The following is a 12488-nucleotide window of genomic DNA, read 5'->3' on the forward strand; positions in this document are numbered from 1 at the left end:
ACTCTGATCACACTACGTTATTACTAGCAGTGTGAGGTGAGACATCACCATGTTCAGTGGTGAGAAAAACTGTCCATCTGAACCAATGAGAATGAACTTGGCCTCAGACAGGCAGTGGAAACTCATTTTAGAACTGAACAGAGGCTTTTTTGCCTCCCCCTGTTTTGCGGAGTGCAGTGTTTTTTCTCTCTGTAATTTGGCCGTCAGCAGGCGGGAGGCTATTTCCGGCCTCAGTAGGATTCTTGCCAGACCCTTTTCTTCTGTATGCCCTAAATAAGGATGATAAGGTTGGAGGGCTGACGTGGCTGTTTGAAGCTGCTCGTCATTAATATGTTATGGTGCACACAGAAACATGTCAACATTGCCACATGTACTCTTCTGTCTGTTTGAATACTGAGCAGTCCAAGGTCAAATAGGAACCTTCCTAAGCAAGAAAGGCTAACAGAGTGAAAAGACTCCGGAAGAATCAACCATGATAAAAGCTGTTCAAATCATTTAGATGTTAGGAAAGGAGCTTTATTGTTTCCCTTGTTATCTCCATATGAAACACCGGACCATCCTTTAAGGCCCTGTCACACTGTCCCGAAATTGACACCCGATGGACACACGATAAAGGAAATGTTCAAATTCGGCTGTGATCGTAGCAACATCGGGCCATTCGTGAGGGCATCGTAAGCCATCGTATGACCGCCGGTGGAGTTTCTCAGGCTCCGGCAGCAACTTAGTGAGCGGCAACTTCGTAAGGCACTCGTGAGGACATCTTGTCAAATCGTGTCATCTTCGTGTTATCATCGGTGCCATCGGGCATTCGCCCTCACTCTGATCGGGGCGAATGCCCGATGGCACCGATGATAACACGATGCCCTCACGATGGCCTTACGAAGGGCACAATTGACACACGAATTCAACACGAAAATGAACCTTCGCAAGGTCCTTCGGCAATTTTTTGGCATGCCAAAGATTTTGCCACCGCTCACGAAGTTGCTGCCGGAGCCTGAGAAACTCCACCGGCGGTCATACGATGGCTTAAGATGCCCTCACGAATGGCCCGATGTTGCTACGATCACAGCCGAATTTGAACATTTCCTTTATCGTGTGTCCATCGGGTTGTTTTATTGCACAACAAAATCATGTAAACATATTATGTAAATAACCCAATTTGTGTTCTGTGAAACTAAAAAGGATATAATATATTATTTTGAAGGACAGTTGACAGGAAGTTGTTGTTGTTATGGAAACAACATTACGGAGAAAACGTAATATGTTCTACATATAACGACGGATAAAGTAAAGAACAAAGTCTGAAGATATCAGTACAGTATCATAGTACTGTAACACAATTGTTTTTGGTACTTTCATTGCAGTTGTATGTCTTAAATGTAATGTAAATGTTGCCTTCGTGTGTGGTTCGGGGCCATCACAGTGTGACAGGGCCTTTAAGGCCCTGTCACACTGTCCCGAAATTGACACCCGATGGACACACGAATATGGAATTGTGAATTTCGCACGATGATCTTAAGCATCTTAAGCCATCGTATGACCGCCGGTGGAGTTTCTCAGGCTCCGGCAGCAACTTCGTGAGCGGTGGCAAAATCTTTGGCATGCCAAAAAATTGCCGAAGGACCTTGCGAAGGTTCATTTTTGTGTTGAATTCGTGTGTCAATTGTGCCCTTCGTAAGGCCATCGTGAGGGCATCTTGTTATCATCGGTGCCATCGGGCATTCGCCCCGATCAGAGTGAGGGTGAAGGCACCGATGGTAACACGAAGATGACACGATTTGACAAGATGCCCTCACGAGTGCCTTACGAAGTTGCCGCTCACTAAGTTGCTGCCGGAGCCTGAGAAACTCCACCGGCGGTCATACGATGGCTTAAGATGCCCTCACGAATGGCCCGATGTTGCTACGATCACAGCCGAATTTGAACATTTCCTTTATCGTGTGTCCATCGGGTGTCAATTTCGGGACAGTGTGACAGGGCCTTTAAGAAAGGAGAGGAGATAATGTTGTCCCACAATTCCTTGTGCCCACAACAGTTTAACCTAACTTTTACTAACATGACCTACAAATGTTGAAAGCAAAACCTACAGATATTAAAATATATATATTTCTAACGGATTCAAAGCCGATGTATTGCAATGTCCGGACATCAATTAGATGAGTGCAGACTAACCCATCGATGGAAGTGAACACACACACACACACACACACACACACACACACACACACACACACACACACACACACACACACACACACAAACAGTAAGCCTTGGCTAAGTGGTAATGACTGTGTTCATAAATTATTAGAAAGATTTGCCATCGAGGAATCCCTTTGAGCCTGCAACACCTGCAACACACACACACACACACACACACACACACACACACACACACACACACACACACACACACACATACTTTTAATTAAATATGGCTGGTGAGATGAGTATTAATGCCTGATAACAAGCACAGCTCCACCTCAAGAACAGCTTATTCTATTCTACCATAATACTGTGACAATGGTAGTACAGTTGTAAGTATCTCTATCCTAATTGTGAGATACCTTTTGTTTTATTTAAAACAATAACTCAATCAAGCATGAGACAAAATAACCTTTTATGTCACAATTATCCTGACCAACAATAACAATATTATTCCAAAAAATCTTCAGCATATGCTTAAAACTTATAAAGTGATGTCATGTTAGCTAGGACTAGGGTTGCTGTGTGGGATTAGGGTTTTCGGCTTTATAAGAATTTAAGCAAGGATGCACAAGTAGAAATATATTTCATCATGTGTTTTAAAAAAAAAAAGTAGTTAATTTCCCAACTGGTGTGTTTCCGTGCCTTGCTTTTCTTATTGCAGTTATGGTAATTTGCACGGTTTACTCATTAACATTTCTATATTGGGTTGGGAGTGTCCTTTGGCCTTCAGTGCAACAAGTGTGCAGTGTGCAAACACACACACACACACACACACACACACACACACACACACACACACACACACACACACACACACACACACACACACACACAGATGGTCGCTTGCATGTCCAGTGCTAAAGCTTCATTGTGTTGCAGTGAACTTGTGCTTTTAAGTGTTTGTTTGCAGGAGTTTGGAGAGTTGGTTTGTGTGTGGATTTTGTGTGTGTATGTGTAACGGGTCGGGGGGTTAACCCTGTCAGCAGCCATCCCTCCCTCATTTATATCATAACACACTCCCAAGGAAATTCAATGGAGAGTGTGGGCAGCAATGGTCTCCAGTCACGTGCAGTAGGCAGAGCACCAAATTCACCCCTGTGCCATATTTAAAGTGAAGACGCTTCTGCATATGAATGAAAACCATCGCTCCATAAATAAAACTGTCTGTTGTGTGTATTCACATATTCATCCCACCAATGTGTATTGTCTGTATGATTGACACTTTGTGCACCTCCCTCCTCTTGTATGACCTTCCTCCCGGAGCAGGTGGGACCAGCGACAGTGTGTTTGACGTGGAGAAGGCTGCGGGCACCATCATCATCGCCAAGCCTCTGGATGCTGAGCAGCGTTCCTTCTACAACCTATCAGTGCAGGCCACAGACGGAACTAACACTGCGTACACACAGGTATGGAATTTACAAATAACAATGGTCAATGGGCTGCATTTTGTATGAATGGACTGGATTTTAGAAAGCGTTTTTCCCGTCTTTGCAACCCCTCAAGGTGCTTTTACATATACAAGTTTACCCATTCACACAGTCATACAGAGATACCCCGTTGGCCATGCCATCAGGAGCAATTTGGGTTTAGGTATCTTGCCCAAGGACATGTTGACAGCGTGGACTGGGGATCAAACCACCAAACTTTCGATTGAAGAATGACCATCAACCTCCTGAGCCACGGTGGCCCCAATGACTAGTTCTCGTTAAAAGAATCTTATAAGATCAGTAAAGAGTTGGCTAATGTAGCCAGGACCCTAAATGCATCATTCCATTCCATTACAAACCTCCTTCCCTGTTTTTTCACACCTTGCCCTCAATCCTCCGTTCCTCTTCAGCTCGTTTTGGACAGCCAGCAATTCCTCATGATCCCTAACCGTGACAGTCTTCGTCTTTCTGTTGGGAAGTGTTTTGATCTCCTTGTTAGTCCAAAGTTCGTTGTTTGGGAAGCAGCTGCCTCAATAGATATTTTTAAGGGGCATTTAAAGACCCACCTTTTCCGACAGGCCTTTGGGTCGTCGGAGGAGGTGAGGTAGTAGCTGTCTTTTATTGGTGTTTTATCGTATGTTTTATCCTATGTATTACCTGCTGCTGTTTTATGCCTTTTATTCTACATTTTATAGTTGTACTTTGAATTGTGTCCTGTGTACTGTACTGTAAAGCACTTTGTACATCCGTGTTGAGAAGGGTGCTATATAAATAAAGTTTTACTTACTTGCTTACTCTTTTAGAGGGTATAATGCTGTTGACCTCACAGAAACAGATGCAATTTAATATCCTCTTGGAACAATTCCCAGTTTATGACATGTAAACACTTTTGTAGAGTCTCATTGGTGCCCTTAGACCAAACCTTCACAGTCTTTGTGCAGTCCTTGTTGCCTTACCAATGGATTGTAGGGGGCTTCCAGCTGTATCAGTTGTTGGTCTGTCTCCAAAAACAGGGAGGGAAAAAGAGCTGTTTGGCCCCTTCACATTGATATACAAGGGGTCCAGCATATGTTTGTAGGCTGACACAGAAGTCGGCATCGCAAGGGCTCCACTGACTAAAAGCAATGGGATTTTCCCAGTATATAGTTGGTGGCAATCACACGTTTATGATGCTTGCACTTTTGTTCATCAGGATAATCTCGACATCTTAACACCAATGTTATATTAGTTGAATAGTTGAAGCGTAAATCCAATTACCCCAAGTAAATAGCTAACGTTAGGCTTTATAGCAACTCCATGACTTCACTTTACTACCGCTAAGTTGAAGGCGGCTAATGTTCGGCGCGATGACATTAAAAGTCTAATTCGCACGACTCTGTTAGAAGTTTGTTTTGATTGTGATATGATTATGATTGAAATCAACACAGATTCTGCGTTTAAAGTCCAGCAACTAAAAGATGTGGATGATGTAACTCGCGCTTGCCAAATCAGCAGATAGTGGACTATTGAACGCAACAATGGTGCACAAGAACTCCCATGGAAGGGTAAGGTCTCAAAGCTACTGCCTTCCCCTTGATATCAGGAGTGCAAATGCATTCCTTTACAATTATCAGTTGGAGTTAGCAGAGTGAACAAGACCTCCTCCTCCGCTCTGTTTCTCCCGTCTGTCCATACCAGCATGAAGTTGGCTAGTTCAAGCAGGCTGTCTGGTATATTCCCATCAGCCATGTTTCTGTGAAGTGGAGCAAATTGAACCCTCTGTTAGCGGAGTGGCCGCTCACCGAGGCAGCCAGTTCATCCGTCTTGTTGGTCAGTGACCTCACGTTGGACATTATAGTCGAGGAAAGAAATGGTTCTCTATCCTTTCTCATCCTTTGCACCGGATCCACATCCTTCATTGGCTCCTCTGTCAGAGCTCCACCAACACATCCTGCCAATGAACACTACTTATAACCTTTGTTGACTGAATTGAGCCGACTTTGACCTTTTCATTCAAACTAACTATTGAATTTAAAGGTTTGGATAGGTTGCTTCATAAGCCTATCTAGGGGTAAAAGAGCCTTTAAGAGTCTTTACTTTTCTACTATGTATCTTCTTGGAGGACATTGTTTTTCCCTGTGCTTGTTGAACTTGATGATATCAAATGGAACTATTTAAATGATTGGCCTTCCTATGGGTAACTATAACACTGTACTGAAAAAAGTCATTGCAATTTGGAAACAAGCCAACTGTTTATTCGAAGTTACACTTATTTAAACAATAAGTACATGAGGTCAAAGTTAAAGAAAAAGGTGATTTTGTAAACTGCATTGAAATGTAAACAAATTCATCTTACCATCCACCTTAATATTCTCATTGAAATAGCTTTAACTAAGACCCAAGAGGTAACAAAGAAATAAATACACGTGTTCCCTACTGAATTAACTTACTACAAAATTCTAGAGGGGTTGAATAATAAAAATAAATACATTAAAAGAAGAACAATCCTATTCAATGTGTTCATCTACAAAGTCATATGAAACCTATTTTGTTTTCTAGACACTGTGTCAGTGAGTTGCTGAAGCGACTGCGTAGTCATTGTCGTGACCATAGTCTGTGGTGTTGTAAAACTAGATTGCAGCTGTCAATAAAATGTAATTGTATCCTCACCTCTGTGACGCGGTGTCAAGATGTTCGCTTATGATTCTGAGGATTCCAACCCGTGTCTTGGGTTATAAAGCTTTTTTGTCGTTTTGCTTTTAATCCTGTCTGTTAGAAGGATACATTCTTCACATACTGGCTTCTATATTTTTTCACAGTTTCAGACACACTCCCTATTCACACACAGATACAGAGACACACACACACACACCTGTAAGATGGGAGGAAGGCTCCCAGATGGAGAGTCAGCATGGCGTATTGCCGCCAGGGAATGTCTCCACAGTTGAGCAACAGAAGGGCGACTGCTGCAGCAGGGTTTAAATTTAGACTCTTCGCCTGGCAGCACTCGACTCAACTCCTGTCTTCGTTTCCCTTCGCTTCTCTTTATGTTGTCTCTGGATAGGAATCGGAACAAATCTCAGAGTCCTTTTTCTGGATGTGTGTAAAGAGCACGTTGTCATTTCCCTCCTCCGCGAGGTCCTACTCCTGGTCCTGCTGCCATCTTGCACAGTACTTTGTAATACTTACTCAGTATGTGTATTTTGGCAGGGATAGAGTGGGCACAGATGCTCAGTGGTTAACACTGTCACCTCACAGCAAGAAGGTCCTGGGTTTCAACGTAGCCCTTGATCTTTCGTTTTTGCTAAGGGTTTGGAACTTTCTACCTATTCTGTTGGTTTCTCCCACACCTAAAGTTGTACTTTGTGTGCTGTCATCTTAACTTAGAATCAGTTGCTAGAGAGTCATGAGTAAGGCAATAAAACACATTTTATTTTCAATAGATCCATGTCATGTGACCATATAAATCCAAATGAAAACAGCTTTGATATCGCAACACTGGACAAGAGAAACACATCTTTAAATTGGATTTTATTTTTCTAATTAATGACAATACTCTATATTAAGTTTTTTACTTTTAGCATATTTTCGAATAAAAAACAACAACAAGGTGGTCTAGGTCAATTTAATTATACGCTGCACGAGTAGAACACACCTCTTTTAAATGGATTTTAGTGTTCTTTATTTTATTTTATATGAATATTTTAGTGAAAATCCAGATTTGTTTTTGCTTCAATTTTATGTGCTGGACGAGAAGGACAATCCTCATTCAAATTGGATTGTAGTATCTTTTATATTTTATATTAATAATCTATTGAAAATTCAGAATTGTTTTCAATAGCTTTAATGTCATGTGACCAAGTCAGGTCATAGGGTTTTGCTCATTAAACGTGCCGTCCAAAAATGCCTGAAGGTCCATCCATCCATCCATCTTCTCCCGCTTATCCGTGGTCGGGTCGCGGGGGTAGCAGTTCCAGCAGAGAGCCCCAAACTTTCTTTTCCCTGGCGACATCAACCAGCTCTGACTGGGGGATCCCAAGGCGCTCCCAGGCCAGCGAAGAGATATAATCCCTCCACCTGGTCCTAGGTCTACCCCTTGGTCTCTTCCCAGCTGGACGTGCCTGGAACACCTCCCTAGGGAGGCGCCCAGGTGGCATCCTAACTAGGTGCCCGAACCACCTCAACTGGCTCCTTTCGACGCGAAGGAGGAGCGGCTCAACTCCGAGTCCCTCCCGGATGACCGAACTTCTCACCTTATCCCTAAGGGAGACACCAGCCACCCTGCGGAGAAAACCCATCTCGGCCGCTTGTATCCGCGATCTCGTTCTTTCGGTCATGACCCATCCTTCATGACCATAGGTGAGGGTAGGAACGAAAATGGCCCGGTAGACAGAGAGCTTTGCCTTCTGGCTCAGCTCCCTTTTCGTCACAACGGTGCGGTAAAGCGACTGCAGTACCGCTCCCGCTGCTCCGATTCTCCGGCCCATCTCACGCTCCATTGTGCCTGAAGGTCAACATATGATTGCCTGTTTGAAATGGCCTCGAAGGCAGTGCAAATGATTGCCATTGTACCTTTCTCCTGAAACACCCTCCCTGTTGTCTCTCCAAGAACTCTGTGTCTTTCGATGTCTTTGTTGTGTTGACACGGTGAACTGAACAAATGCGGGTAATGGCGCACAGTTACAGACTGTCTCTCCTCAGGGGTGTTCAAAAGAAAAGTAACACAAGAAATACTTGTTTGAAGAATGAGAAAACAGAATAGGTTCAAACCTTACTCTGTCACCTCTGTACGCCTGTAAACAGGGGCGGACTGGCCATCGGGACGTTCGGGACGAATCCCGATGGGCCGGTAGCCCGGTACCGAAGTGGGCCGGTCGGACCACTCGACGCGGCCCACTGCCCCACTCCGATCGGCCCACTTCGGTACAGGTGAAATTGTAATCAGCTTAATGCTTGGCCCATGTATACGAGTGAACGTGGATCGCTTTATTTAGTGATCGGATACGATCGGAAAAGCATTCAATTGATAGGTTGTCAAACTTGTCAATCTTATGTTTTCGAAAGTAGGATAATAGATTAACTGAAGGGGTTGGGCCGGGAGAGATGAGTCGTCTCTTCCAATTGGAAAGAGGGCGAGGCCCGCGAGGTCCACTCATCAGACAAGCTCCCTAGCTTCGTTTGATGATTGATCAGTAAGTTAGCTAGCGAAATTGAGAAAGACAAGATGGAGAACAGTAAAAAAAGAAAGGGTGGGGCTGAAAAAGCCAGAATGAAAAAACGAAAATTGCTACACGAAGATGCTGGAACATTTTCGAAAATCACAGAGCTGTTTAGTAGAAGGGCTCCCGCTCCCAGTCGCAGTAATAAGGAGGAGAATGAAAAGGAAGATGATGAACCACAGACCCGGCATATAATGACAGCAGGTGCAGTGTGCAGGGCTGTGTTCATTTATGTTACTGTTAGCAATAGCATTAGTTGATTGAGAAAACCGTCAAGAAAAAAGTTTAGCGATGTGTTATTGACAACCTGGACAGCCAATCAGAACCTAGAACGGGCTGCAGGGCTGGCCAGACTATTATATTGTGCATACAGTTAGATGCATTAGGATAGAGTCATATGCTCATGATATTCCAAGTTAAATTATATAATATTAATATTATAATTTTAAATAATTATATGAAATAATATTAATATTCAATAATATTAATATTCAATAATATTAATATTCAATAATAAGGACACAGAGATGTGTGGCCAATTCACTATTGCATTCATTTTAGTGATTGACATTACTGTGCATGATATTGTATTCCTTGAAGTTGTTTATTTAATACTGGACAAGTGCTCTCATAATGACTATTAGAATAATTTGTTGGTTAGACCACATGGCATTGATTGAATGTCTGAGCTGCATGTGCATTGGCACTTCTTTTTGTTTACAGCCAGGCACAGGCAACCATTTTTGACTATACCCCATTTGCTATACTATTGTACTGACTCCTACATATCCACTTTGACACACTTCACACATGACACGGACATTTTTAAGAAACCTTAACTAAAGGAAGGTTTCATTTTGCACCTTACTCCTGTTGTCCTTCTCTTTTATGTTATGGCTTGACTCTGGGGAATCTAGCCATAACAGTATACAGTATATGAGCATAGTAGATGTATCATTTATCTGTAGGCTACAAGGGTGGCCCGCATGTGTGGGTGGCGGCCCGGTGTGGGCCGGTGCGTCTGAACGTCCCGGGCTGAATTTGTGTCCCAGTCCGCCCCTGCCTGTAAACTTTGGAAAGTGGGCGTAAGAGCAAAGTGTTTCACATGACTCGATCTGACAGGCCTTTTGTTTGAAGCGCACTGAACCCCATTTCAATAGCGTGATCTCAAAACTGTTTCCTGACCCAGGAGTACAGCTGTCCACTGCTTCCAAAAACTCTAACATGTGTTGTGGGAACCCATAGAGGAAGAAACTTCCTAGAGGAAAAACAGAATCACTTGATGATGGATTTGTTCTCATTAAGCCAATACAACATAAACTCTACCTGTTAAGCCCTGAGCCTGTTTTTCAGGTCTCAGGCTCTAAAATGACATTCCCAGAACAAATGACCATATCTTCCCTTCTAAAAGGGTTAATGCAATAATCTTTTTTCTCAAAGCAATGATAAACCTGTGAGTTGGATGTAGAAGAGTCAGAATCAATATAGATTTTTTTTATTTTAAAGAAAATTCAGATTGAACACAGTAAAACAATGTAAATTATAGTGTCCGTCCAAAAAGGAAAGGTACTTATAGTGAAAACCACCCTTGGATGATGGTAAGGTAGACTAAAAGCTTTAGGAATCCAAACTATAACATATAATAAGTACCCTGTATCAAGATTGATGCAAAACAAGTGACATTTGACCTTTGTAGAGAGATTTAGAAAAACAAAAACCACTTCTGGGGTCATTTGGGTGCATTTTCATATCTCTGGCCCTCCTCTCTTTTTAACCGTTTGAGCCAATAGAATCAAAGGGAAGTTCCTAAAATCCATCTAAACATTACCTATTGGTGAATGAGTGATGCGCAGCCAGAATAACCAAGGAACCGGAAGCTGCGATACACTGTGGTGGCTATCATTAGCAGCTAATATCAAATCTCTGCTTTTAACATAAAAATGGAATGATGGATTATCAGTAATCATTTCAAAGTGACACAGACACATTGGATTAACCATTGGATTAACCTTCAGCAGCGTTTTTATCGTTTTAATGCCATTGAACACGACTTTTGATCAGAATAACAGCTAAAGTGAGACTAGGGCTGTGCGATTATGGCAAAAATCATAATCACGATTATTTGGGTCAATAATTGATATCACGATTATTTTGACGATTATTCATTGACCATTTATTGAACTTTAAAACAAATAATATTTTACCAATAAACAAGATCAACAAATATGTTGGAGCGCACTTCCAAAACCATACTAAACATATATTAATATGATAAATAAAAATAAATTAGACCAAAATAAATTAAATCCAATATGTTGCAGTGCACTGTCACAACCTACTGAAAACTCCTTAACATATAGCCAACATTTTGGTAAAACATATTCATTATTCCACTCAGTTAAACGTTGAAGGCTGGCCAACCGGCATGGTCCAGAAGTAACAGGAAATAAATGTTGAACTACAATTTAAGACCAAATAAAAATGTTTAGGCCACCATGGCAAATGCTGGTAGGGCTGCTCATGTCATCTCTTAAAGATGTTTTGCAAGAAACACCAGCCTGTTGACATGGTCTGGTTTCAGAGATGAGCGCAGGCAGGTGACGATATTGCCACCTGTACTGAAGACCCTCTCTGAAGAGGAACTTGTGGCAGTGCTGCCACATATGACACAGGAAAAAAAGAAAAGACTCTGAACCCTTTCTTTGCCATTATATAAAAATAGTGTTGCTACAAAAGTATAAATGAGGCTTACTAATAAGACAACTCAGATCTGAAGCTACACAGGAATCTGCTGCAGCAAAAGTGCAATAAAAAATACAACATTAGGCATTAGGCATTTCTTTTTATACTACTTTTATACAACAAAAAAAGGGTTTGATTCTATAATCAAACCCTTTTTTTGTTGCATTTTAGTAGAGTATAAAAGAAATGCCTTTAAAATAGCAACACTAGTTTCTTAACCTGAATTGATAATAGACTATAATCAATTTAAACAGAACAGATCTTAATGTTTGCATTCTTATACCATGTTGTACAATAATTATAATGAATAAATTCAAACAAACTCAAACTTACAGCTGATTAATAACGGTATCTAACTTGAGTTTTTATTATATCAAAAACCTGTTGAAATGCTTCTGTTATTTTTACTGTCCCCCAAAAGCGCGTCGCAGCCTCCAGGAAAGCTTCTTTCATAACTTCGCCGTCTTCGAAAGACTTCATGTGTTTCGCAAGAACGTGCCTGACACGATAAGATGCTCTGGTAGCAGCCTTGCTCTTGTTGTTGGGCCTGGTGAAAATGGACTGCTGTGCATTTAGCTGTCCTTTCAGGCCCCTCCCCTTTTGGAGCGTAGGGCAGAATTAGGAGGGAATTCCGTCTCGTAGCGTTTGTGCACTGTTTTGAAATGCCGCTCCTAAATTACCCTTCTTCAATAAAGCCACACTCGCATTGCAGATGAGACAGATGGACTTTGAATTGGAATAGATACAAAAATAATCATCCTCCCACTCGGAGTGAAAATTATATATTTTGGGCTTTTTTGCTTCTGCCATAATTGCGGTCTTGTGTGTGTGCGGACTGTCACTGCACTGCCCACTGCCCACCAGCCACGCCGGCCAATCACAAAGCTTTGATGCGTTCAAGTGCATTATTCTGGCA

At 42.1% G+C, this 12488-nt stretch overlaps 1 protein-coding gene across 1 annotated transcript in view; it reads left to right on the forward strand.

Moving 5' to 3' along the window:
* Nucleotides 1-12488, forward strand: part of LOC117540013 (protocadherin Fat 3-like) — a 196562-nt gene that overhangs the window by 132647 nt on the left and 51427 nt on the right. The window contains 1 exon segment of the mRNA XM_034206402.1: nt 3472-3611. Within this exon segment, the coding sequence (XP_034062293.1) occupies nt 3472-3611 (140 nt within the window).

The sequence above is a fragment of the Gymnodraco acuticeps genome, unplaced genomic scaffold (assembly GCF_902827175.1).
Source record: "Gymnodraco acuticeps unplaced genomic scaffold, fGymAcu1.1, whole genome shotgun sequence".
NCBI lineage: Eukaryota > Metazoa > Chordata > Actinopteri > Perciformes > Bathydraconidae > Gymnodraco > Gymnodraco acuticeps.